The sequence below is a fragment of the Aotus nancymaae genome, unplaced genomic scaffold, assembly GCF_030222135.1.
Source record: "Aotus nancymaae isolate 86718 unplaced genomic scaffold, 86718_ANA_hifiasm-v0.15.2.pri h1tg000040l, whole genome shotgun sequence".
NCBI lineage: Eukaryota > Metazoa > Chordata > Mammalia > Primates > Aotidae > Aotus > Aotus nancymaae.
The window spans coordinates 55,120,526-55,148,029 of record NW_026988454.1 but is presented as its reverse complement, the minus strand read 5'-3'; the positions used below and the strand labels follow the sequence as shown (position 1 = coordinate 55,148,029).

General features: G+C 41.3%; 1 protein-coding gene and 1 long non-coding RNA gene across 4 annotated transcripts in view; one reads left to right on the top strand and one right to left on the bottom strand.

Moving 5' to 3' along the window:
* The window catches only part of LAMA4 (laminin subunit alpha 4), a 151,472-nt gene extending 131,921 nt beyond the window's left edge, over positions 1–19,551 (bottom strand). For 2 of the 3 annotated variants that reach the window (XM_012438424.2, XM_064360768.1), the window contains exons 1-2: positions 19,351–19,551; positions 18,857–19,192 (exon numbers count right to left, since the gene is read on the bottom strand). In XM_012438424.2, coding sequence (XP_012293847.2) covers positions 18,857–19,051 — 195 coding nt within the window. In that variant the 5' untranslated portion in view covers positions 19,052–19,192; positions 19,351–19,551. Of the gene's footprint in view, positions 1–18,856; positions 19,193–19,333 lie in introns of all 3 variants that reach the window. The other variant, XM_012438425.2, reaches the window with a different exon arrangement.
* The window catches only part of LOC105707467 (uncharacterized), a 69,833-nt gene continuing 44,107 nt past the window's right edge, over positions 1,779–27,504 (top strand). The window contains exons 1-2 of the long non-coding RNA XR_001105079.2: positions 1,779–1,818; positions 1,957–2,093. This is a non-coding gene — a long non-coding RNA (uncharacterized LOC105707467). The remainder of the gene's footprint in view (positions 1,819–1,956; positions 2,094–27,504) is intronic.

Genomic DNA, 27,504 nt, shown 5'->3' with positions numbered 1-27,504 from the left:
AAGCAATTCTCTGCCTCAGCTTCCCGAGTATCTGGGATTGTAGGTGCCCGCTACCATGCCCAGCTAATTTTTGTATTTTTAGTAGAGGTAGGTTGTCACCATCTTGGCCAGGCTGGTCTTGAACTCCTGACCTAGTGATCCACCCGCCTCAGTCTCCCAGAGTGCTGGGGTTACAGGTATGAGCCACCGTGCATGACCTAGCTTCATCTTAAGTACAGTATTGTTCTCACAATACTGAGGATCATCCTGACATCAAAGACCAGGGTGAGAATGAGGCATGACAGTGCCCACCATTTTGAAAATGGAGCATGGAATGGGCAGGGTTAGAACTGTCCTGCCTCTCAAAAACCTTCCTATTTTGCAGACCATGTGCGGCTGCCCCAACCCCCTGAAATACGGTTTTTTCCTTGTTCTCTATTAGGTTCAGGGCACATCTCAGCAGATGCTGTTCACAGCAAAGTCCCTGGATTATACCATAAAGTTGCATAGTTTCATTGGGAATGGCAGATTTTCTCGAGAAAAGGTACGATGTATTTTCTTGCTCTTAGAAGACTAGGGTGACTTGGGTGTGATATTAACAGTAAAAAAAATTCTACATATAAAAGTGGAGCTCCTGAAATTCAGAATTGTCATAAAGCAGGTTGAGAAGATCACGGAGGGGTACAAGTGCCAGAGTGGACTACTTTGGTGCTACCACCATTTCATTTTCTTCATTAATTTCTCACGTTTCAATTGTTTTGCTACATGATAGAGAAGTTTCTTAAAGTGATGTGGCAACCTGACTGATGACTGTGTACAGGAGGAATACCAGACATGATGTGGTCTAGGAATTTTAAAAATTAATTCTCCAACTTTTAAAACAAAAATGTTATTGTTCATTTTTGAAATAGATCTTTCTTTCTCCCTTTTAAGATCAAGGATGTTTGGTTTATTTTTATGTGACCACCAGAAAACTCTAGCTGGAAATTCTGAAATCTTATGGCACTTGAATGCTTCCTTTCTAAGTATAGGTGCTGAAAGCATGGTTTAAGGGGTTGATAGCCATATGGGGCAAAAAATGCTTGAAATCAAAGAAGAGGGATGCATGATTTGGTTATAAATTAAATTCAAAATTGACATAAATATAATGACCGAAGGTGAAGAGAACTTTTAATGTTTCAGTGATTACTTAGTTCTAAGACACAGATGGCTACATAAGTTACAAGATGAAGGCAAACATGGATATCTTCTTGTCTAATCCAGCTCACTTAGTCTCAACACCCCCGTGATGGCGACTGTGCTCTGTGATGCAGTAGGGAAAGACGACTGCCCCCACTGAGCCAGGAAACCTGGTTGTGGTTCCAGTTCTAGAAACCCTGTGTGGGAACTTGGGGAAATGACTCAACTTCTGGCTCTAGTTTCTTCCTCTTCAATGACATTAGCAGTGTGATGGTTTCTAGGCTCTTCCCATTCTAACAGTCTCTATGAAACCTCCTGCTGTCTCAACAAGGCTCCATGCTAGGAAATTTGGGGCATATCATTGAACATTAACATGCTTTCATAAATTAGAGGAATAACCACCAGTCTGCCTGGTTTGTAAAATGATTGTGAAGATTAAAGGTAGAAATATGTAGGAAAACACTTGTAAATCATGAAAGGTAAATAAGTATTAACACTATTTTTCACCTGCATCAGTAGTCATTGGAAATTCCAATATTTGGCAGTTGTGAATAACACTTGTTCAGTATCAACAGCTTTTTAAAAGCTGAACTCTTCAAGCTATGGGTAAAAAGAGGTATAAGAAGCTTTTGTAATTCATTGAGCATCAGTTCTTCCTGGGTATACTGCAGATATGTTATAAAGCAAATTTAAAAACCTGTAGTTTGCCTTCATGACACTATGAAATGCTTAGGTTGCCGCTGTTTTAATTTGCATGAAAACCAAAATTTTTGATGCCTATTTTCTTGACTTTCATAGACAAAATGTTCATCATGGAAGTACTTTGCCCTTTGGAGATCATTGGGAACAGCTTCTGGACCACAAAGGGGGTAAAATACTGTATCAAGGAAGGAGAAAGTAAGACTTGAGAGCTATCTTTTTAGCTCAGGGTGCAGGTAAGAAACTGGTTTATGTTTCAGAATAAGATGACATGCATTGCGATGGAATAATTGGTTTAGAAGAATAAAAATTGAACAAACATTTGGTCATTTCTATGCAGATCAAAATGTAGTGCGTATCTGGTCTACCTACTACCACCCTATCCTCTCTCAGAAGTTCTTTGTTGTCCTCAGTACTCCCAGGTAATGACCGAGACAAAAGTGGAATTTCCTAACTTCCTTGCGAAGGGCCAAAAATATCATCAGACAAGGAACAGGAAGCATAAAAATATCTCTCAGGAGAGCACCAATTGTTTAAAGATTTCTAGCTCATGTTTGGAGCTATTACGGGGTGCTCTGAACATCAGCTGCTCAATGCAACCAGCGACATGTACTGGCCTGAGGCAGGCATGTGTGCAGCTGGGAAACTGCCTAGGAGGCACTGATTTGAATAAGATTTTGAGTAACATTTTGGAGACTTGTTTCGATTTAGAATATCAACTTGGGAGGCCCCAGCATAGTGGTTCTCAAATGTTTTAGAGCAGAGAAGCCCTTTTCAAAAAATCAGTAAAATTTCATGTGAAATTCATCTATAAAACAGATAAAAAAGAAGCTGCGTTGATTGAAGGAGGTAGGGAGCCACCTCCTGCTGCTTCGGATGCCTTGTACCCTCAGGCATTTCCATGGAGCCTCAGTCTGAACGCCACTGATTTAGTAGGTTTTATGTTAAAAGATCTCTGCAGAGACTTCTCTCCCATGATTTAATACGTTTCTACAAACATCAGCAGGACCTTTAACTTCTCCCTCATCCTTACTCTTCAAACATATGACAAACCACCTTGATAGAACCTTGGCAATGATCCCAGCGTCTGTTCTCTCCATTCCAGACCACAGCCAGCATCCAAATCCAGGCCTCCTTAGCCTCTCCTGGACGGTTACCAATGCACGACATAGGTTACCCTGATTCCAGGCTCTCTGCCGCCCATTGCCCAATCTAGCCAGGAGCCTGTTTCCAGATGAATGTTGACAAATCACGATTCTCACTGTGTTTCTCTTTCTTCTGATCTGAAAGCTTTGATGGCTCCCTGTTGTTCAGCCCAACCAACTGGGACTACTTCCTTTCCTAGAAGAAACCCTGCGTCTTTGTTTTTATTTACTCATCCTGTCCCCTCAGCTTGTATTCTTTTCCTCAATCTGAAAGATTCAACTCAAATGCCACCTTGCCCTTGAAGTCACCTGGGAATGTTCCACCGGGAGTGAATGTTCCTTCTAAATCCTCCAAGAGTTTTTGTAACATAAGAAATAAGTTGTATTGCATTATTAGTGTACTTGTTTCATCTCTGTGGTTTTTTTTTTTTTTTTTTTTTTGAGACGGAGTTTCGCTCTTGTTATCCAGGCTGGAGTGCAATGGCGCGATCTCGGCTCACCGCAACCTTCGCCTCCTGGGTTCAGGCAATTCTCCTGCCTCAGCCTCCTGAGTAGCTGGGATTACAGGCACACGCCACCATGCCCAGCTACTTTTTTGTATTTTTAGTAGAGATGGGGTTTCACCATGTTGACCAGGATGGTCTCGATCTCTTGACCTCGTGATCCACCCACCTCGGCCTCCCAAAGTGCTGGGATTACAGGCGTGAGCCACCGCGCCCGGCCTCATCTCTGTTTTATTCGTCTTTGTAGGATACATGGCACTTGCTAAGGTAGTGGACACCTTTCTGCTAAAAAAAAGAGAAAAGATATTGATATGGATCAATCAAGTATCTCTGGACATCTGAGGAATACAATGTGGCAGTATAGAACCTGACATACTGTTTTTCATATTTCAAAATATTGAATTAAATGTGTGCCAGGTACTGTGGCTCATGCCTGTAATCTCAACACTTTGGGAGGCCGAGTCAGGTGGATCACTTGAGGTCAGGAGTTCCAGACCAGCCTTGCCAACATGGTGAAACCCTGCCTCTACTAAAAATACAAAAATTAGCCAGGCCTGGTGGGAACCTGTAATCCTAGCTGCTTGGGAGGCTGAGGCAGGAGAATCGCTTGAACTCGGGAGGCAGAGGTTACAGTGATCTGAGATCACTATACTATTGCACTTCAGCCTGGGTGACATGGTGAGACTTTGTCTAAAAAAATAAATAAAAATAAAAGTAATGGTGATATAGTTATTAAAAATGTACAATTAAAATAAAATGCTAAATTTGGCTTTTGCTTAAAGTCAAAACAGGGTAATTACACTCATTATCTTATTTTCTCAGAAGCTCTCTTTTGTGGTTATAAATTCCTTTGCCTCGTTAGGAAATGAGTTACTACTTAATACTTTTCACTTGGTAGCTGTGATGAACTGAATTGTGTCCCCTCAAAATTCATGTTGAAACCTAATCTCCAATGTGTTTGTATTTGGAGATAGTGCCTATAAAGAGGTAATAAAGATTAAATGGGCTGGGCACGGTGGCTCATACCTGTAATCCCACCACTCTGAGAGGCTGAGGCGAGTGGATCACTTGAGGTCAGGAGTTTGAGACCAGCCTGGCCAACATTGTGAAACCCTATCTCTACTAAAATACAAAAATTAGCTGGGTGTGGTGGGAGCCACCTGTAGTCCCGGCTACTTGGGAGGCTGAGGCACAAAAATCGCTTGAACCCAGGAGGCGGAGGTTGCAGCGAGCTGAGATTACACCACTGCATTTCAGTCCAGGCAACAGAGCAGGACTCCGTCTCAAAAAAGGGAGAGAGAGAGAGAAAAGATTAAACGACATTTTAGAAGGAGCACCTGAAGCTTATTTTATAAGATGAGGAAGCGATACCAGAGACCTCTCTCCCTCTGCATATACACATAAGAAAGGCCATGTGAGGACACAGTGAGAATGTGGCCATCTACAAATCATGAAGAGAGCCCTCACCTGAAACTGACCTTGACAGCACCTTGCTCTTGGACTTTTAGCCTCCAGAACTGTAAGAAAATATATTTCTATTGTTTAACCATCCAATCTGGGGTACTTTGTTATGGCAGCCCCTGCAGACTAATACAGAAGATAAAACATTTTAAAACATGAGGTTAGAGGAGGAGGAGAAATAGTAAAGAGATCCCTGTGCATGAAAATTTGGGAGAACATTATTCTCACACATTCCCCCATTCAGGTTACAATGCACTTCACAGGTGACTACTGCTTCAGTTCTTCTCTTAGTTCAGAATGGTTGAAGACTGGGTCTGTTCCCAGACAAATCACTGGTGCCTTGAATGGGATCTTTCAGCACTCTTAATCCTTTGGTGTTGAATGAATAACTCACTTATTTCAGACAAATTCTTTTATATAGCTCTTAAAGGAGTTAACAGCCTATATTTCTTATAAATCTGGCTTTTGAATCCTTTTCGTTGTTAAATTTCCTTTCCTTTTCTACGGTCATTTGTAGAGAAATATTTTAAAAGGTAAACTATTTTAAAACCTTCATTAGTTTTCCCTATTGACATAACTTTGTCTAATCATTTCCCCTGAGGTCATGTTTTTCTGTTTAATTATTTTTAATCTTTTTATTATTTTTTAAATTTTGTGGGTAAATAGTAGTTGTATGTATTTATGGGGCACATGAGATGTTTTGATACAGGCATGCAATGGGAAATCAGCACACCATAGAGAATGGGATATCCATCCCCTCAAGCATTTATCCTTTGAGTTACAAACAACCCAATTATATTAAGTTATTTTAAAATGTACAATTAAATTATTACTGGCTATAGTCATCCCATTGTGCTATCAAATATTAGGTCTTACTCATTCTTTCTTTTTTTTCTGTGCCCATTAGCAATTCCCACCTCTCCACCAACCCCCCTACTACGCTTCCCAGCTCCTGGTAACCATCCTTCTATTCTCTATGTCCATCAGTTCAATTGACTTTATTTTTAGATCCCACAAATGGGTGAGAACATGTGACATTTGTCTTTCTGTGCCTGGCTTATTTAACTTAACATAATGATCTCCAGTTCCATCCATGTTTTTGCAAATGGCTGGATCTCATTCTTTTTAAGGCTGACTAGTACTCTATTGTGTATATGTACCACATTTTTTAAATCCATTCATCTGTTGATGGACACTTAGGTTGCTTCCAAATCTTTGCTATTGTAAACAGTGCTGCAACAAATATGGGAGTGCAGATATCACTTCTATATACTGATTTCTTTCTTTCGGGTATATACCCAGCAGTGGAATTGCTGGATCATATTAAAGCTCAATTTTTAGGTTTTTTTTTTTTTTTTTGGAACTGAGGTCATGTTTTTATGACCATGTCAGCTCCTTCCATATCCTTTTCAAGACTTTTTTTTTTTTTTGAGATAGAGTCTTGTTCTGTCACCAGGCTGGAGTGCAGTAGTACAATCTCGGCCCACTGCAACCTCCATCTCCTGGGTTCAACCAATTCTCCTGCCTCAGCCTCCTGAGTAGATGGTACTACAGGCCCATGCCACCACATCCACCTAATTTTTGTATTTTTAGTAGAGATGGGATTTCATCATGTTGGCTAGGATGGTCTGGTCTCGATCTCTTGACCTTGTGATCCTCCTGCCTCAGCCTCCCAAAGTGCTGGATTATAGGCATGAGCCACCATGCCTGGCCTCAAGATCTTTTAAGTTATAAGTCCACAGAGTAGACTCAGGACTCCACTGAAAAACCAGTGCTCAGCGTAGTTGGAGTTACTTAATATATACACATTCAGAAGTTTCACCAACTTTTACTCCTCTTATGTTTAAGGAAAGAACTCCCTATTGTTACTGAGATGATACTTAGTTTACTCTATAACTTAAAAACAAGGCCAAAGACTACACATACCACTAATTTAAATCTTCTTTACAGACTTGTCAACTGCTAAGACTACTGTGGTAGTAAGGATAACCTTTGTCAGCTGGGATATTGCTAAGGCACTCTGAGAATTAGACACAGATGTTAGAGGGTCATTATAATGTGAAGGTTACAAGCTTAGGGTCAGATTTCCTAGCTATGACCATGAGTTACTTAACTGCTATCTGGTTTATTTTGTCATCAGTAAAATGGGGCTAGTATTAATGCCTTCCTCATGAGGTTGTTATAAGGAATAACTAAATTCATAATACACATAAGTGCTTAGAACAGTACTTGCAACACAGCAAGTACTAATCAAGTGCTTAGTAATTAAAGGTAAAAGGCTGCATCAAGAATACCTGGAGCCTGCTAGGAGAATGGGGACATCTGCTCTGATACAGAAGGAGACAGAGACCTGACTCAAAAGCACTTTCCTGCAGATTTCAATCCCCCTAGAAAAGGACTAGCTGGAGGAATAGCAATTGACAATTTTCATTTTGGGGAACTAGGTCTCTCCCCTGTCTCTTGTCTTTCTAGTCTGGATGCAGACTGCACTCCTCACTCTCTGAAGAGACATTCTGAATCAGAATGACTCCCTTGTTACCAAGAAAAACATCACAATCCCACTATTTCCTGAAAAGTGTGAGCAACATCCTATTTTTGAGCAGATGCCCCAAGTAAATTCTTCCTCTGCCTCTGCTCTACTTTCTTCAAGGACACAGAGTCTTCAGTGTTTTGATATCTGGGCTATGGGTGCGGAGAAGACTTAGGTGGGTGTAGAAAATCTGCCGTGTCATTTCATGTCTCTTCTCAAAAAATACATTCGGAGCACCCAGTATGTATGTGCCATGGTTTCAGGAAGTGACTTGACTTTATCAGCTTCCTTCAGATGCCTCAAAGCAGCAGTTTGCTTTTATTCTGAAGTACGTTTCTTCAGGTAGCATACCCCTTACTAGACTTAGCCATAATTTACGTTTTTTTGGGTCTCCCTCCATAACTGTCTCAAAAAAATTTTTAACATTTTCTGTATTCTCAATTTTCCGTAATTCCATTCAAAATTTAAGCCCACCTGTATTTGAGAGCCTAACATTTCTCATATTTTAATGCGCAGATGAACAGCCTGGGGACGTGGTGAAAACGCAGCTTCTGATTCTGGGGTGGAACCTGAGATTCTGCATCTCTAACACATTCCCAGGTGATGCTGATGCTGCAATCTTTGGACCACACTTTTAGTAACAATGCTTTAGATCCCCCTGCCCCATAAGCCAGCAATAATCCGGGCATTTAGACACCAGAGCACATCCCCTCATACACCAAGTCTGCCTTCTAGACAGTTCCTTGGACATACTTGCTTCCAAATGTTGTATTCTGCCCAATCTAGAGCAGGATTCTTCTTTACATTGTCATTAAGATTTAGCAGACAGCTGTACTATGTTTAATATAACGTATTTCATGTTGATGTTTATAATGATTGATAATCTGTCACTGGCTTTCCCTTCCTTTCTCATTGAGTAAACACGCCTTCTCCTCTCTGGACTCTCTGCCACTTGGCACTGAACTGTTATGTGTTGACCTGAGTCTCTGCTCAGTAGGTCTCCAGTCCCTGATCTCTTCCATTGTATACTTTTCTGTCTCTCTGGATTGGGGACAGGTTTAGGATCATTCTGGAGGGTCCAGATAGAGTAGGGAGAGCACCCTTGGACCTTGGCATGGGAGACCCATGAATATTTATTGACTACACTGAGACACGCTTAGGCTGTCTGGGAAGCCTCGTTGTTGTGTCACCTTGGAGAGGCTCATGTCTGTGGCTGGGTTGGTAACCTGTGCTGGGGATCAACCCCAGCCCCACATCTGGAGTTGTTAGGAACCACCCCTCCCCACCTGCTTTCACAAACTAGGACCCCGTGTTTTCTTCAGGCTCTGGACTCTTAAAATCTTGGGGTTCTAACTAGGGCAACAGCTATGACTGTGTGATTCAGTATCTTAAGGCAGTTTCCCTTTAACTGGCATAAATTTTTATCTATTTATTAGACAATTATAGAATTTCATTACTAGATGTAATCATTTTTAATTTTTTTAGTATAGAAACTGAGGCCTCAGCAGGTAGAGGGATTGACCAGGTTTCTTTACCTGGCAAGGGTGATCTGGTTGTTAGTGATGGAGCCAAGAATCAGAAGTTAGTTACAGATTCATAGTCTAGCTCTACTCAGCTCCAGGAGAATCTCCTACTGATGACTCAACTTAAGGATAAACACAAATAATAAAGAGTAAAAGAATAATAATATGTTAGCAGCAGATATCTTTTGTAAGATATCTAGATGTGCTCAGGTAATAATCAGTAGTTCCAAAGCTAGGATGAAGCTGGATGTGGTGGCTCACGTCTGTAATCCCAGCACTTTGGAGGCCCAGGTGGGTGGACTGCCTGAGGTCAGGAATTTCAGATCAGCCTGGCCAACATGGTGAAATCCTGTCTCTACTAAAAATACAAAAATTAGCTGGACATGGTGGTGGGCACCTATAATCCCAGCTATTCAGGAGGCTGAGGAAGGAAAATCACTTGAACCCGGGAGGAGGGTTACAGTGAGCCACGATCGTGCCACTGCTCTCCAGCCTGGGCAACAGAGTGAGACTCCGCTCAAAAAAAAAAAAAAAAAAAAAAAAAAGCTAGGATGATTTAGTCCATTAAAACAATTGGAAAGAACGTAAGGCAAAAAGTCAGAAGACACAGTTCTTTGTGAGCTACAAGTTCAGCAGGACTGGTTTCACAAGATGACAGGTCACAAAGACCCCGCTGATAAAACAGCATGCAGTGAAGAAGTCAGCCAAACCCTGCCAAAACGAAGATGGTACTAAAAGACACATCTGGTCTTCCTTACTGCTCGTTATATGCTAATTATAATAATTAGCATACCAAAAGAAACTCCCACCTGCGCCATGACAGTTTACATATGCTACGAAACGTCTGGAAGTTACCCTATAAGGTTTGAAAGGGGGAGAAACTCAGGGTTCTGAGAATTCCCCATCCCTTTCCTGGAAAACTCATAAATAATCCATCCCTTGTCTAGCATATGATCAAATAATAACCACAAAAATAGCCAACCAACAGCCCTCAGGACTGCTTGTCTATAGAGTAGGCACCTCTTTATTCCTTTATTTTCATAATGAACTTGCTTTCACTTTACTCTGTCGGCTGACTCTTGAATTCCTCCCTGTGTGAAGCCAAGAACCCATGTGGCCTCCCAGGCTGAACTCCAATTTTGGGGTTCATCCTATGATGATCGTACTACTGCTAATGGGCTTTGTGTCCCTGGGCAAGCACCCCACCTCCCCTCTCTTCTCAGTTTAGTTTTCTCATCTACAAAATGAGAGAGTTGAATTTCTAAACTTCCTTTCTAAATCTGACGTCCTATGATTCCTTTGATTTCATGGCTCATGCTGCAAGGTATAATAGATTTATGTGTCCAGTAATAACCACCCACTGACTCTACTACATTCAAACAGATCTCCTTTATGCTAAATTTTGTGCTGCAGCAGAGGCATCAGGTCTCTTATGGATGGAATTTCAGGGTGTCTATTGGCATTAACGATGGCAGATAACAATATAAAATAAGGCAATTATTCATGTACTACAATGAAACTGCAGCCCATCTTCAGATATTCAGACTGTTTAATCTCCAAAGAGCAGGTGTTTAGCACTTCATCTGTGACCTGGGGGTTGACAGAACCACCTAGGACTCAGGACAGATCAGCAGGAAAAGAGGTAACACTTAGGTAACACCTTTGGCTTGTCAAATTGTATCACTGTTCATCAAAGGGAAACACACACACGTAAACATGAAGCTTGAAAGACACCGTGGACTACCTCTGCTGTAGAAGAAGAGGCTTGCCGGGGTTTTCAGCCCCAGACCCTGAATTTGTGCTGTGGCTCTATGCTGTGATTCTAGAGGGTTCTATAGCCCTACCATCCCAGAGGCTGAAGCTCACTGGACATTTCTCTTCCCTTCTGCTGGTGCCTATGTCACGTGTTTCTTTGGACTGACATTTGGCTTTCTAGTGCTGCTTAGTTCAGTATGCCATGTTGCAATTTACTTTGCACGTAGACAACAGTATTCCATGTAATAGTCATGTGTGTGAGGCAAGTTTTAGTGACGGTATCTTTGATCCCTAGAGTCCTTGATTTCCTTTGAAGCAATGATGCCACTCCAAAATGGCATAATTTCAAAATAAATATTAATATGCAAAGTCTGCATCATGCTCAGGGACCCTTTTAGCCATAGAGTACAGCCTGGATTACTGGTCTAGTCTGCAAAAGACTTGTACTAATGCAGCTGTTAAGGTTACGGGATTTCTCTAACTCATTAGTTCTCATGAAGTAAAACATGTGTAGATTTCACTCCATTTAGGTAAACACAGATCTCTAGCCTCCACCAAAATGCAACATAAAAACTAAGAAAGTCCTGGGAATGAAAAGAAGGTCATTTTGCATATTACTTAAATTATATCCACCCATCTCTCCTCCCGTTTTTAACAGAATTTGTTTATATATTTTTTTCTTTATGGGGAAGATTTGGGTTGAATATGGAAATTTTCCCACTATCATTCAACTTCAGAATGTTTTTTCCCCCAAGTTCTCATGATAAAAAGACTCAGATTCAGGGCTGAACTGCTGGCAGCTGAATTTCATTAAGGCTTTGATGGGAAACTTAAGCTGGAATTACAAACATCTGTGGTTAAACTTCCCTTTAGTAAACCATTTCCCAGAATTTAACTTTACCACACCAAGAGCAGAAAAGAAAAACAGTTGAAAAAAGAATGCTGCTCTTTTGCAAATATGAGTAGGTATTTAAATATTCTTCTATATGGTCACTTTACATCAATAGACTAGATTTACTTATTTTAGAAAATAAGTGATTGTTCGGAAATGCTAAGGTTCAGAACTCAAAGCATATGCTAGCAATCTGGTTTTAATGGCTGTTAACCAATCAAACTCTCAGAATTATGTCTGGCCATCATTATATGTATATGGTTACTATAAGCCAGAAAAAAACCCCCAAATAGGGGAGTGTTTTTGGCATTTTTATTTCAAGAAACTGTGAAAAGTCGGATTTAAGAATTTAATTATTAGGGAAAAAAGGTATTGTCCTTGTCATATCAAAGCTGTTGGGTTTTCTCTTTCTTTTTTGGTGGGGGATGGAGTCTTGCTCTGTAACCCAGGCTGGAGTGCAGTGGCATGATCTCTGCTCACTGCAACTTCCACCTCCCGGGTTCAAGCAATTCTCTGCCTCAGCCTCCAGAGTAGCTGGGATTACAGGCACCTGCCATTGTACCTGGCTAATTTTTTTTTGTATTTTCAGTAGAGATGGGGTTTCACCATCTTGGCCAGGCTGGTCTTGAACTCCTGACCTTGTGATCCACCTTTCTCAGCCTCCCAAAGTGCTGGGATTACAGGCGTGAGCCACCTTGCCTGGCTGCTGTTGGTTTTTTTCTTTAGCTTTTTTAGTGATTTAGAAAAGCTCATTCATTTCTCTTAACTGCTCAGATCCTCCTATTGCTGGGGAAAGGCTGTTTAAAGAATCATGAAAGACACAATGATTATAAAAACTAAACAACAGCCTCCTCCAATGTTGGATAATCAGCAAATTTTAAGCAAAAGTTAAAAGTACTCAAATTTATGGAATAAGTAAAGACTTTTATAACAAAATACTTTAAACAAGATAGTATAAAACTTTACCTGAAGATAGACAGAAGCAGAGAGTGGAAAAATGAGGGAGAGAAAGGAAAGACAGACCGAGAGAAATGCAGGCTGACTTTGTGGTAGGCAGCTTACATATATTATTTCATTTAAATTTCACAACGATTTTGCAAGCAAGTGTATTTCTATTTATTTTATAATCAAAGGAACTGAGTATCTAAAAAATGGTCAAATTTGCCCAAAGTCAAACAGCTAGAAAGTTGTGGAGCTGTATTCACCCCACATCTGTCTGGTTGTAAACCCATATTTTGCCTGTAATGAAAGCTGAACTTCAAAATATTGTAAAGCAGAGGCTGCAAATAAATTATCCTTGGGCTGAATCTGGCCCTCAGATGTACTAAGCCTACAGGGAATTAAAAAAATATTTGAGTCAGCAATTTCACTTATGAATCCAAATTCTGTCTTCCTTTGAAAAAGACAAAACAAAACAAAATAAAACCAGAAGATCTGGCAATGCTGAGAGGTGGCTGCCACTCTGGAAGAGGCGTTCTTTCTTCTCCCGTTATTGAGGCCCACCGCTCACAGGATGCGTTTCTTTACTAAGCTAGATTCACTGAATTCTTTTTCACCTGGCTCCTATCAGATGCTGAGTTTTAAAACTTTCTCTGTATCATATGATCCAGCAATTCCACTTCTAGGTATATGCCCAAAAAACCTGAAAGCAAGAACTCAGATGCTTGTACAGCAATACTCGTAGCAGCATTATTCACAGCAGCTGAAAGGTAGAAACAACCCAAATGCCCATCCACAAATGAATGGACAAAACATAGCATACATATAAACAGCATATTATTCAATTTTAAAAAGGAATGCAATTCTGACACATATTACAACATGGATAAACCTCAAAGACATTATGCTAAATGAAATAAGCCAGCCACAAAAGGGTAAGTATTGCATGATTATGTATACGGAGTACTTAGAGTAGTTAAATTCATAAAGACAGGGTAGAATGGTGGTTGTCAGGGGCTGGGGGAAGGAGTTAATCGGAAGTTATTGTTTAATGGGTTTCAGTTTGGGAAAATGAAAAAGTTCTGAAATGGATGGTGGTGATGGTTTTATAACAACGTTAATGTAGTCAATGCCACTGAATCGTGTCTTTAAAAATAGTTCAAATGATGGAGTTTCTGTTATATTTATTTTATCACATTAAAAGAAAAAACTTTCTCTGGTTAAATTAGAGAACTCTTGAACACCAGGGAATGGAATTCTTTATTTTTTAGCAATTTTATAATAAATTCTATAAGATAGACCAGGTATTCCATAGGTCTATCATATTCAATACTGTTTTGAATGTCCTACTTATTAATCTAAATCAAGGGCTTTTAAGATAGACTGTAGCATCATGTGGAGGACACACACTAGAATATCAGTATAAAGGGAAAATATGATAAGAAGACTCTATAGTTGGAAAAAAGAGCTCTATCAGGGAGACTCACTGGTATACAGAATGGCATTTGGAAATTTGGTTAAGGTACTTACCACCTTTAAACTTCAGTGAACTCATATGTAAAATGGGTCTAATTTTTACTAGTATTAAATAAGATAATACATGTAGGTTGACGGGACATAGTAGAAGTCAACAAGCGTTAGTTTTTTTCTTTCTTAAGTGACTAGTTTAAAAAAGTAGTTATTAGACTTGATGGGGAAAGGAAGTTATCTCAACTTTTTGCAACTTATGCTACTCATCTAACAAGCGCTGCAAAAATGATCTCTAAATTCCATTACATATTTCTTCATTTTAAGAAATTCCCCAAAATTTGACTAGAAGTATTCCTATATATACTTCTGTCTACCTAATCACCTCTTCCTAGCTACTTTTGCACAGTTGAACTGCTTTTATAAACTCCTTCCTAGCTGTGCCGCTTACAAGTAGGGGCCTGGGCAAGTGCTCTGTGCCTTGGTTTCTATTTATATCAAATGAGATAATAATGATACCAGTCACATTGATTTGTCATGAAAGTTATTAGAAATAACTCACGAAAAGTGTTCAGATCAGTATCTGGTACGTGGTAAGTACTAACGAGTGTCAGCTATGAGCCATACTGTTATTGCTGTTACCACCACTGGTATATTCCAGTTCTCCTAAAATAAGGTTTTTGAAGCCTATTTTGGTATTTGGCAAGTAAGTTCTGGGCCCTATTAGTCTAGCTCAGGAATAATACTTTTTTCACATTACCTCCATGGCACTTGCCTTGTAGCCACTCCCATAGAATGTTAGTACATTGTGCTTTATATAATGGCCCTATACGTATTTTTTCTCTCTCTTAAATTGCGTACTCCTGAGGGCAAAGATGAGACTCTACCTTCTTTCTATTCCTCCTTGTGCCTATTTTATTGCTTTGTTTGAGGTAAAGCTCCAAACCAGCTTGTTGGGTGAATAAATGAATGAAATAATGACTGCATGTAGGGGGTCGAGATTACCTAATTGAATTGTTAGAACAGCAGTATAGAGTGATACCCCAGGCTAGTGACTGGGGGTCTTAGTGTGATCCTATGGGACCTTTTTCAAAGCAAGTGACCAAGATAAGAAAAAAGAAAGCAGATGGTGAAAGAGATCTAAAGTACTTTTATTAAACACTCTGCAATCTTTTAATGGCAGGAGCCTAACAATACGTTGGGACATGGGGGCACAAAGCAACAAGGAAAAAAGTCAAGAGGAAAATTCCCTCAGAGTTAGTCTGCTTTATAGTTTCTTTTTAGCAAGTCAGTTTTTCCAGTGTAGGGTACGTTCATGGGCACTGATCTTCTCGGAGTGAAGTTAACACAGCAATAATGACAACAATAGCAAAACTGAGGTTTCTAGGAGAGAAATTCCTCTTTTTCCCTCTGAGGGGCATTACTCAAGGTTGTCAGTTGTATCCCTTATTCTGTCATTTATCTTTGAAAGCCAGTAATATCACTGTCACCCCCTCCATCACCTTCCACTATGCCCTGTCAGCATAGTCCTTGCCTTCTCAATATCTCAGAGTCTCTGTGTGGCTTCTTTCCAGCCACACAGTTACAACCTTGTGTTCTTGACCTTGTTTATTTCCTACTTCTTTTTGATGGACAAGAATCTCACTCTTCCCAAGGACATTCTGATATTGGCCTTTTGTGGGGGTGTTCCCATCTTCATTCCTACCCCCGCTCCAGTTCTTTTGCATATCTACCATATTTATATTGGTCAAGAAGACTTCGGCTTAGTTTTTCTTGCTATAGTGTGTATGGCGGAATGAATGGACTTTCTTTTCCTAAATGTGACATATTAGAATAGATTATCACGATTGAAACTGCCGTCTCCCCTTTTGAGAATCGCCTGTTGAGAATCACTGTTCTCACTATAAACTCAGCAATAATGGACTCAGTAGATTGCTTATCAAGAAGCAAAGGTGGGAAAATCCTCCCCACAACTAGTATGGAGTTACCCACAGGTGCTCCTCTTTTCAAATACTTTGCATCCTGGGGGAAGCTGGGGCTTGTTTTACAAGGAAAAGAAGAGACTTCCTTGTTGGTCAGCCAACAGTCTTTATCCTTTTATTCTGCATGCATTTCATGTATTTGTTCCCCAGCTCACATGGAGCAACACAGCATGCCAGAGTTCATGTCTTGGGCTGAGTACTCAGGGATGGAGAGCACACAAGCTGGGCTATTGAGGAGCTTAAGAGAACCTCAGGAAGGCCTTCAGCCAAGCACCTTCCACTGCTCCATGCTTGCCTTAGTATTTTTCTTCCTTCCCTCTGAAGCAGAATTGCAGAATAACCATTCATATAAATCCAAGTAAAGAGAATATATTTTTAGAATATCCTCCGATCCACATATTAAACCTCTCCCATGAATAATGTGTCCGTGTTCTCTTTCTCTCTCCATGTATACATAAATACAATCTCCTGAGCCAATCCAGTAAAGTGTTTGCATCATGTTATTAAGTCTCCGGAATGTATTTGGTTTAAGGTCTGCTTACTGGCTATAAAGAGCATGGGAAACCTGATGGTGGGGCGTTGGGATCGCCATGGGACCTCAGACTAACTGGGGGCATTATGTGAAACTATGCAGTGGGAACATAATTACCTCAGTCCCACCCTTTCTACACCACATACTTTGACCTTCCTGGAATGACTAATATCTTCTTTCTGTTTTTCAAAACTGAAGGCCTACACTGGCATTCTGAACCTATTAAACTCTGACAGTATTACAAATTTAACTCACTACGTGACATTTTTTTTTCCAGTTGGAAGAATATAGACAAACAGATATAATAACATTAAGTAAAAGAAAACAATAAACACAAGGTTCTAAGGAATATTCTCAAATAACGGTTTCTTTTAACCTAATCATCCACATTTTTAATGTAATGATTATAACAAATCTTGGCATATACAAAGCATTTATACCATGTCAAGCACTGTACTAAGTGCTCTATTTTATCTAATTTCACTGCAATAACAGTATGAGATATGAAGCAGACATCAATAAATGCTGTCAGTTTCAGTTTATCTGCAATCTTTCATCTGCATCTGTAACTAGCCTAAGGTCAAAGAGCTTGAAATTTCAACTTGGGACCATTAGACTGAAATCCTACAATCTAAAACAGTTTGCTGTCCTGTTTTCCTATTATTTCACCAAACATATGAGCACATGAGAAATTTCCTAGGGTCTCAACATTAATTTTGTTTATCTAAAACTCAAAAATTACTTTCCTAATTTTTTGTGGGATGAGAGGTATAAAAAACAGCTGTATATAACTTGTCTCTTTAGATGTAATGGATATAAATACAGGATGCCTGGATAAATTTGAATTTCAGATGAACAATGAAAACAAATTTTAGTATAAATATGTCCTCTGCAGTATTTGGGATGTGACAATAATTCATTCATTATTTACCTGAAATTCACATTTAATTGAGTGACCTGCAATTTATCTGCCAATCTTACTCTTAAGTCAAGCATTTCATTCAGGGACTTTCCATGCTCAAAGCAACAGGTGGAGATAATGCTTCCCTGGGGTTAATTCCAAACCTGTAGAGAAGCAAACCTTCCCATTGCCTCAAGTCCCTCGTGGTCTGGCTTCTTCCCAAGTCTCTGGGTTTGAATTTGACCAGAAGCCATGCTCCCTCTTTCTCATGGAAGCTACATTTTATACCACAGTGAGAGCTTGGTATATTCTGATGTTGTCTTCTCTTTCTCTTTTTAGGGGCATGTGGGTAGGGCTTACTCTGAAAAAGGATCATGTTCATGCACCTTATTTTTAATCATCACTAATTAATAACTATAATTGTACTAACAACAGAATTCATAGCAAAAACCCACACATCAGTGATGTTAGAAATGGTGTCAATCCACATAACTGTTTTAGTTGTAGGGTTGCTGTAACCATAGCTATAGAGTGTGGTGTTTGTTTTGTTAGGTCAATTGCTCCTTCCTTTCCCATGAACTTAGGTGACTTCATTTTCTCCCTTGTTAGCATCTCCCATGTAAAAGACACGCTGTTGTCTGTTTCAGTTCAAGGGGTCTCTTAAATCACTTGTTCTGGATTCATTCTCCTTCACCAGATCTCTACGTTTTGTTTTTACTTTCAACTTAAAAGCTATTGTAAGGTATTCAAACAGCAGCTCTTTGAATACACGTATTATCAATAGCATACCCCAAGGCTTGATTTTAATGGCAACATCTTGCTTCTGGAATATAAAGGCTCGTTTCTATTTAAGGTATTCTCTCAGCTAACAGCTTCTTTTCTGACCAGCCACTCTCACTCACCCCCTCACTTTGCCTGCTGCAAAAGACTTCTTGTCTAATATGAGACAAAAAAGGTCCTGCGGTAGGGTTCCTACTGTCCTAACAGCACAGAGGAGCAGGAAGCCAGTGACAGGGCACACACGTTAAGCGCTGTGGCTTGACAAGATGACTATTGGCACACGCAAGTGGCAGAAGTCACCGATGTGCTGCTGCAGTCCCAGGTGAGGGTCTAGCAGAGGGACTCAGGGCACCAATACATGCACTCTCGCCGGTTTGAGCAGACACATTCCAAGCCTCAACTTTCAACTCTCAACATCCAAACGCAACTTACAAAGGAAAACTCTTTACTTCAAGTTTCTGAACTGACCCAGCCCAGGTGAAACTCTCTAGGCAGTGGGGAAAGAGGCGGAGAGAGAGAGAGAAGGACGAGTGTGGCACGGCCCGCGGGGCGCAGGTGCCCAGCACGGTGGCCACGGCAAACACTGTACCTCGGCCGCAGGCGGTAGGCGTCCCAGGGCCACGCGGGGCTCGCTCATCTCAGGCGGGTCCTGCCTGCCAACAGCTGAGCTCCCTTCGACGTCGAAAGGAAAAGCGTGGTCGTCCCCGGACGCGGCGCGGGAGCAGGCAGCGCCCCAGAGGAGCCACAGAGGCAGGACCGAGCGCCAGGCTGAGCTCAAGGCCATCTCTCCGCTGACATCCAGCGGGGCTCTTCCAGGGCTCGGGCGCTGTGGGTCTCCGTGGGTCCCCCGCGTGGTGCGGCGGTGCCTCGCTTATCTTCCCTCCTCTCCGTGTGCAGTATCCGGAGGTGGCAGCGCAACCAGCAGCTTGGGGAAAAAAAAGGAAAGTGCGGGAGTAAGGGAGAGTCCCAGCCTCTCTCTCCCTCTGTCTTCCCTTCTCCCCCCTCTCTCCCGCTCCCTCTTTCACTTTTTCTCCCTCCCTGCAGAGGTTCTGGCTCAAAAACCTACAAACGGACGGAGCTTACAGTCCGGCATCAAAAGGCAGACGGATTGGGGTGAGCCCCGCCAGCGCCAGGCCACCTCCTCTCCCTGGCCGTTCGGGACTGGGGACTGCGCTGTCCCGGCTGCCTTCTCACATTCATTCTCACCACTCCCTTTTCACCTTCCACTCCCAGGCCCTCCCACCTAAGTTGGCTTTTCAGACAAGGAGGTCCGCCTTTCCCTGCGGCCTCCCCTCCCCTCTCAGTTTGGAGCCCCTCCAAGGGCTCCACATGAATATTCAGCTTTTGTGACCGCTTCCTCACCACTCTCATTTACGTAGTCAAGGTGCCGGATATCTTATCTATATTTACATAGACCTTTTGTGTGCCCCCCCCCCCAGCTAGTTTGCGGGAAAGTGGGTGGAAAAGGAATTCCAGGGGTAGGAGCCAGAGGTATATGATCTCTGAAGGCAGAGGGGTCAGGGTGCCCACTTTCTTAAGCAAGGTTTCTTGTCTTTTTCTAGGGATAGACTGTTGCACTCTTTGTGCTAATATCTTCTCTTGAGATTCACTGACCACCCCTCTTCCTCCCTACAGTCTTCACCCAGAGGGCTTGGGCGAAGAATATGTTTCACTGCAGTGCTGGAAAATGACTTCATTACTCAAATGCATGAACTTTTATTTACAAAGAACATCTTGTTTTCATCCTAAAGAGGTGCTTTGTAAGGGACCTGGAACAAGGCTTGCAGTGTATGAGCCTGTCAAATACACTGCCCACAGCCTCGACCTCTTCCTCTTGGCCTGTAATCTCATGCCTACTACATCTGTCTGAATCATGTAACCTTTCCAAGACTTCAGGGTGACGTTGGGCTACAGTTATGCCAGGGGTGCCCCTGTGGATGGAATAGTGGCTGCGACAGCTGATAGGTACCTTTGTTTACATTGGCTTCAAAAAAGAGCTCTAAACATTTCCACAAGATCCAACCACGGCTTAAAAATGGTCAGATGAGACAACCATAAAATGACACCCAGGTAAGCCTCTAGGTATTTGAAATAAAGCATTTTCATAAAACCTAATCATTAGCTCCATTTCATAGAACAAAAGTCATTTTATCTAAGGATAAGCAAAACCATTTATTTTGCACCTATCATGTGCCAGACACTTGGCATATGCTATTTGTAAACCTCACAGTATTCCTGCAAAGTAGTATTTGTACTTTCCTTTTATAGAAAAAGAAAGTGAGGTTCAGAGAGACTAGGATATTTGCCCAAGGTCACACAGCTGGTGGAAAGCAGAGGTAGAGTTTGGATCCTGGCTTCACTGATCCAAGAGCTCTCTTTTACGTCTATATACACCACACTGCAACTTCAAAATAATGAACATGAATTCAGAGGTGGGAGAAATGGTCACTTTTAGTTTTTGAGTGTCTCCTACGTACAAAAAAAGATTACATAAATTGTCTCATTTAATTTTGTCTTGATGATAATCCGGTGAAGTAGGGATTGTCATACACACTTGGCCATGGATAAATGGTAAAAGTACTACTATAACCCAGGTAAATCTGATGCTAAGGTCTTTGATTTTAAATAATAAAATTGTATGACACAAAAGTACTGAAACCTACTGGGCTGTGTTAGCAGGTTAGAAATTCTAAGTCACAGGATGAGACAGGAGATCAGCATAAGATACAGGTCACAGAGACCTTGCTGATAAAACAGCATGAGGTAAAGAAGGCAGCTAAATCCCACCAAAACCAAGGTGGTGACCTTGGTCATGCTCACTGCTCATTATATGCTAATTATAATGCACTAGCATGCTAAAATACACTCCCACCAGCACCAAGACAGCTTATAAATGCCAGGGCAACATCAGGCAGTTACTTTACATGGTCTACAAAAGGGAGGAACCCTTAGGTTCCTGGGAATTGCCGACTCCTTTCCCAGAAAACTCATGAATAATCCACACTCTGTTTAGCATATAATCAAGAAATAACCATAAAAATAGGCAATCAGCAGCCCTTAGGGCTGCTCTGCCAATGGAGTAGCCATTCTTTTATTCCTTTACTTTCTTAATGAACTTGCTTTCACTTTACCCTATGGACTCGCCTAGAATTCTTTGTTGCGTGAGATCCAAGAACGTCTCTTGGGATCTGGATTGGAACCCCTTTCCAGTAACATTTTCACTGAATTATTATGGGTAGTAAATGAAAGAATATAAATAAACATTAACACAGACTAGCTTGTAGTCAGAGCTCAATAAATACTATTTAATTATACAATAAAGCTTCCTTTAACATTATCTACATGTTCTCGGAAACTGTGACTTTAAGCAAAACAACACATAATGAAGCCAATTTTACCTTAGGCTAATTGATATAAATAAGATTTATTTAAATTCTTATGACATAGTTCTGGTCACAAAAACACCATCAAACTTCAAAATAAAGACCAAAATGCTTCTAATGGTAAGTATGAAAATAAATGTGAGCTATACATACATTTCAAAAAGATTAATAAAAACAAGTGAGAGAATTATTTACCCAATGTTTGGTGAATCAGTGAGTGATAGCAATCATAGTGGTGGTGGGTTAAAGCAGGGAATAAATGTTTAAAAGCAAAAATTGTAAGAAGCACCTCCTACCACCACGCAATTCAAAAAAACCCAACAACAAATACGGTGTGCTCACTGAATGCTTTCATGCAGCATCGTTTATTGTCATGCACCTGTATGATTATTGTAGACTTCAAGAATTTTTATTTGATAATTTTTTTTCATTATTCATTCATTTTCCAATCTGCTTCTTCCAACTCAGAGTCTTGAGTGGCTGGAGCCCATCCTGGCAGCTCAGAGTTCAAGCTGGGGATCCTGGAGAGGCCATTCCATCGCCGGGCACACTCACACACAGACACAGTCACACTCATTAAGACTGGAACCATGCAGACATACCAAGGAACGAGCACATCTTTGGGATGTGGGAGGAAACTGGAGTACCTGGAGAAAATCCGTGTGGGAGAACATGCAAATTCCACACAGTGGCTCCAGACAGGAATTGAATTTTTTTTTTTTTTCTCACCAATGTGATGACAAAGCAATGCTGAAAGAAACAATGTTATTCTGGGACCTGCCTTACTATATTTTCAAATCTTAAAGAAGAACAAAATGACTATTCTAAAAGAGGAAAGGCAACCATGTTTATTTATCCTGGTGTAGGTAACCTCCCATGTATGAAAATAGCCGTTCACACTTCTGGCTGCTGCTGGGCCCTTCCTTGCATTAACCATGAATGAGGCAGTCATGGGCCACAGAGTCATAGGTCAAGTAGACGAGAAGAGAGCACGGCTGACTAGTTTATAGCAAGTTAGAAGGCAGCAGAATAAAGGGAATTACCTGTTCACCAAAGGGCCACTCCCTGACCACCAAAGGCTTGAGTGTAGAAGGGCTTTATTCCTGCTACAAGGACAACTGGGAAGCATTTTCAATATGGCTGCTATTTATTTATTTATTTATTTATTTAGATATGTCTCGCTCTGTTGCCCAGGCTAGAGTGCAATGGCATGATCTTGGCTCACTGCAACCTCCGTCTCCCGGGTTCAAGTAATTCTCTGGCCTCAGCCTCCCAAGTAGCTGGGATTACATGTGCCCACCACCATGCCCAGCTAATTTTTTGTATTTTTTTTCAGTAAAGACGAGGTTTCACCATATTGGTGAGGCTGGTCTCGAACTCCTGACCTCATGATCCATCTGCCTCGGCCTCCCAAAGTGCTGAGATTACAGGTGTGAGCCACCGTGCCCTGCCTCTAGCTGCTTTCTTATCACAGCTCTCCCTTTCTCTCTCTTCTGGGATCAGGGCTGGGTGTTCACCCAGTCCTTTCATGGACGTCATCATTTTTGGGACACCTATTTACCCCATGGTGAAAGGAGTGCTACTCTATCCATCATCCACAATGCACAGAAGACAGCATGGACATTCAGAGAAGCTCACAGTGCCTCCAAGGACACTAAGCCAGTTAGTGCAAAATGAGGGCCCCCATGCCTTCCAACTCCCAGATCAATATTTTCCCAACTAGACCAAATTAGTTTTAGTTCTGGCAGCAGCAGATCTGGTGGGTTTGAGGCTTTATCGTAAGAAGCTTCTGGAATTCCCTTTTGAGTCCCCTAGGGTGGCCATCACCCCTTTCAGTGCTTGGCTGTTAGGCCTGTCCTCAGCATCCAAGGCTCTACTGAGGGTGTTATTAACACATCCCATATGTCCTTCTGTAAATAGAAAGTCACGTCAGATGCTATTTTGGATTTGTAGGTGCTAATCTTGACATAACCAGACAGAGGATTGTTGTGGGGACTGTGTACTAGTGACAATAATTTTGTGATGAGATCAGTCAGAGAAGCAAGTATGAACTGAGCTATCCCCCACCATGAGGTCTCTAACTGGCACTCAAGTAGCAGGGCCAGAGAGTGTAAGATGGCATCTCTTTTTTTCTGCTAATCCTGGTGTCCAGGATTCTGTTTTACAAGAGGCTCTGGTGGATGTTCAGGCTATATAAGGAGGAGCAGCAGTGAGAGTGCTAGGAGGTGGATAGAGTTTAAAAGTTGCTTTCCCTCTGTGAGTTTTCTCAGGCTTTTGTTCAGGACATGGATAGTATGTCCTATCTATGCTTCCTCTTCAGTCACAGACTCATTTGACTTTTAGTATATCTACCGGCATTCTTCATCATTTATTCTTTCATCCATCTATTCCTCCATCCATCTATCTATACGTTATTTATTTATTTTATCATCATTTATTAAATAGTTCAGTACATTAGGTTTAGATGCTGAGGATAAAATGCTAAAAACATCATTCTGTCAAGGAGTGTTTTTAAGAGTCTGGTGGGACTCTGTAAGGAATGCAATGATTAACAGGAGTTCAATGAGAACGTGTAGAAAGGCTTCTGATAAAAGATATCAAACAAGCCATTTACTCAGATGCAGCCAGGGTAAGTCAGGGAGCCTGGAGAAGAAGATGGCAACTGGGCTGAGTCTGAACTGGTGGGAGGAGGGGAAGGATGGTCCTCCAGGACTGAAGTGTAGATGCAGAAGGACAGACAAGTCAGGGCACAGTGGCTCACGCCTGGAATTCCAGCATTTTGGGAGGCTCAGGCAGGTGGATCACCTGAGCTCAGAAGCTTGAGACCAGCCTGGGCAACATGGTGAAACTCTAACTCTAAAAAACAAACAAACAAACAAACAAACAAACAAACAAAAACCAAATATATATAAATACCAGCCAGGTGTGGTGCTGTGTGTCTGTTGTCCTAGCTACACAAGAAACTGAGGTGGGAGGATCGCCTAAGCCTGGGAAGTTGAGGCTGCAGTGAGACTCCACCACTGCACTACAGCCCATATGACAGAGTGAGACCTTGTCTTGAAGAAATAAAATTAAAAAAACAGAGGAACAGACACATCAGAGACCATGATGCCATGGAGGGTGGGAAAGCCATGTGATTTCCAGATGCTCTCTGAGCCCCTACTCTTCACAGGGTGCTGTCTCTGCTGTCAGGCCCACAGAGTCTGCAGGAAAAGAAAGAGCTTCCCCAGCCTCCTACTGCTCTCTTAGCACTGCTTGCCAATCCAGACCCGGTGAGCAACAGAGGATCCTTCCCCAGTGCAAATCTGAACACTGGGAGCTCTTAGTCCTAGTATTTATGCACTGAACAAAACCCACTAAACCTGATGGGAGAAAGAACAACTTTTAAAAGGCCTCCATCCATCTCCTAGCACTCCTGCTGTTGCACCTCCTCATATAGCCTGAACTTCCACCAAAGTCATTCATAAAAGAGAATCTCGGTCTGAGAGAAGAATCAGCAGAAAAAGAGACACTGTCTTACAATTTTGATTTCTACCACTGAGTACCAGTTAGGGCACATGGTGGGGGAGAGCTGGTGCTTGCATCTCTGGCTGATCTCTTCATAAAATTGTCTTCACTGTTTTTTAGGTGAATAAATTTAAGCCTAGGAATGACGTGATCATATTTGCATTAAAATTTTTTTTTTTTTGAGGTGAAGTCTTGCTCTGTCGCCCAGGCTGGAGTACAGTGGCACCATCTCTGCTCACTACAGCCTTTGCTGCCTGGGTTCTAGTGATTCTCCTGCCTCAGCCTCCCAAGTAGCTGTAATTATGCCCCCACACCTGGCTAATTTTCTAATATATATAATTTCTAATTTTACTATAATGACTTTATCTGGTACATTTAAATTTTTTATACAAAAATTAGCAGGGGGTGGTGGCACACGCCTGTAGTCTCAGCTACTTGGGGATGCTGAGGCAGGAGAATTGCTTGAATTGGGGAGGTGGAGGCTGCAGTGAGCCAAGATTGCACCACTGCACTGCAGCCTGTGTGACAGAGCAAGACTCCATCTCAAAAAAATAAAAATAAATAAAAATAAAAATGAAAAAGAAAAAGGAAAAGAAATTACATATACCAGAGTAGGCGGAAATAATAGTTACTAGAAATCATACTACTCTGGGGCAATAACTTACAACACTGAAAATACTTTGGTGTAAATACCTTCAGACTTTTGTGACATCTGTATTGATGTATCCCATCTATTTTTATATTTTATATATTTTATTATATATATTATGTATGTTTTATACATATTCTTTTTGTCTATTCCATCTTTTTTTTTTTACAAAGATGAATTAAACCATACATAATATATGTCAACTTTTTCTCCCTGTCACTGTAACTCCAATATGTATCCATGAGTACCTTGCACTGTTTAGATGTGAATTTTGAGAAGACCTTCTGGCATGGATGGGGCCTGGAATTGAGGGCAGTGCTGAGAGATCAGTTGGGAGGCTGGGCAAGCCCTTTCTTCTCATGCAAGCTCTTTGAACCCCAAGGGCAGGGACGGTACTCATGAAGTGGGGACTCAGGAAGCATTTGGGGATGACAGTAGCAATGAGTGGGTTGGCCTGATGGAGAATGAAACAAACAGATGAGAGCATGGTCCTAATGAGGATTATTGACCAACCTCTGCTGTGGCCATCCCTTTAGGTCTAATAGGATAATTACTTCAACAGCCCTAAAGGATAAATGCTCTGTGTAACGCATTCAATAGAGAACAGCAGGTGTCAACATCAATTAGCTTAGTGATGAGATCAATATAACAGAGAAGCTCCTGGGACTTGTTAATAAAATGATGTAATTAAGAAGAATGGAACAACTTTCAAAAAAGGAGGCCTAAGAAACTGACTTTTTGTGTCCATACATCCAACCCCACTCCCAGTACCACAAAAGAACTGTCCATTAAGATCAGGATTGCTGTCAGCATGGTGGGAAGATACACAGGATGGAGTGTTAAAATCTGTTCTAACCTGCTCTGTGTGAGCAGCTGCAGAAACTAGTCTGTGAGATTTTTAACTCAAAAGCTCTACAATGGAAAATGCATGCTGAACATGCTTACTTTAGGAAATCAATTGACTTCAGAAGAAACTTCGGAAGTAGAGAGAGCATAACCTTAATAGTGCTACAAATTTTCACAGTGCCTTATAATTTGAAATTGATATATATATTTGTTTCTCCTCCTACAAGTGAGACTGACCTGGCTTTAAACACCAAGTGTAGACTCAGACCTGTAGGAGAAAGATTCCTGTATCACTGTCCACCACATCCCTTATTCTTTGGATATTTAACAATTGAAATAAGATGTTGAATTCACCATCCATTAATTCAACAAATATTTTTCAAATGTCTACTTTGCAAGCTGCATTTTTCTAGGCTCCATATCAAAGAAGAAATCAGACAAAAATTCTTACCTTCATGGAGTTTACATCTAACTGAAGCAAGGTAGAAGAGAGATAAACAATCAGACAAGGGAAATGTACAGCAGGTCACATGGTAAATGCTTTGGAGAAAAAGAGCAGAGCAGGGATAGAGCATGCAAGCTGAGAAAAGCTGGATGAAACTATTTTCAATTGGGGCATCAGGGCCAGGTGCAGTGGCTCACACCTGTGTTCCTGGCACTTTGGGAGGCTGAGGCAGGTGGATCACTGGAGGTCAGGAGTTCAAGACCAGCCTGGCCAACATAGGCAAAACCCTGTCTCTACTAAAAATACAAAAATTAGCCAGACATGGTGGCACACGCCTATAATTTCAGCTACTCAGGAGGCTGAGGCTCAAGAATCTCTTGAACCTGGGAAGCGGTGAGGTTGCAGTG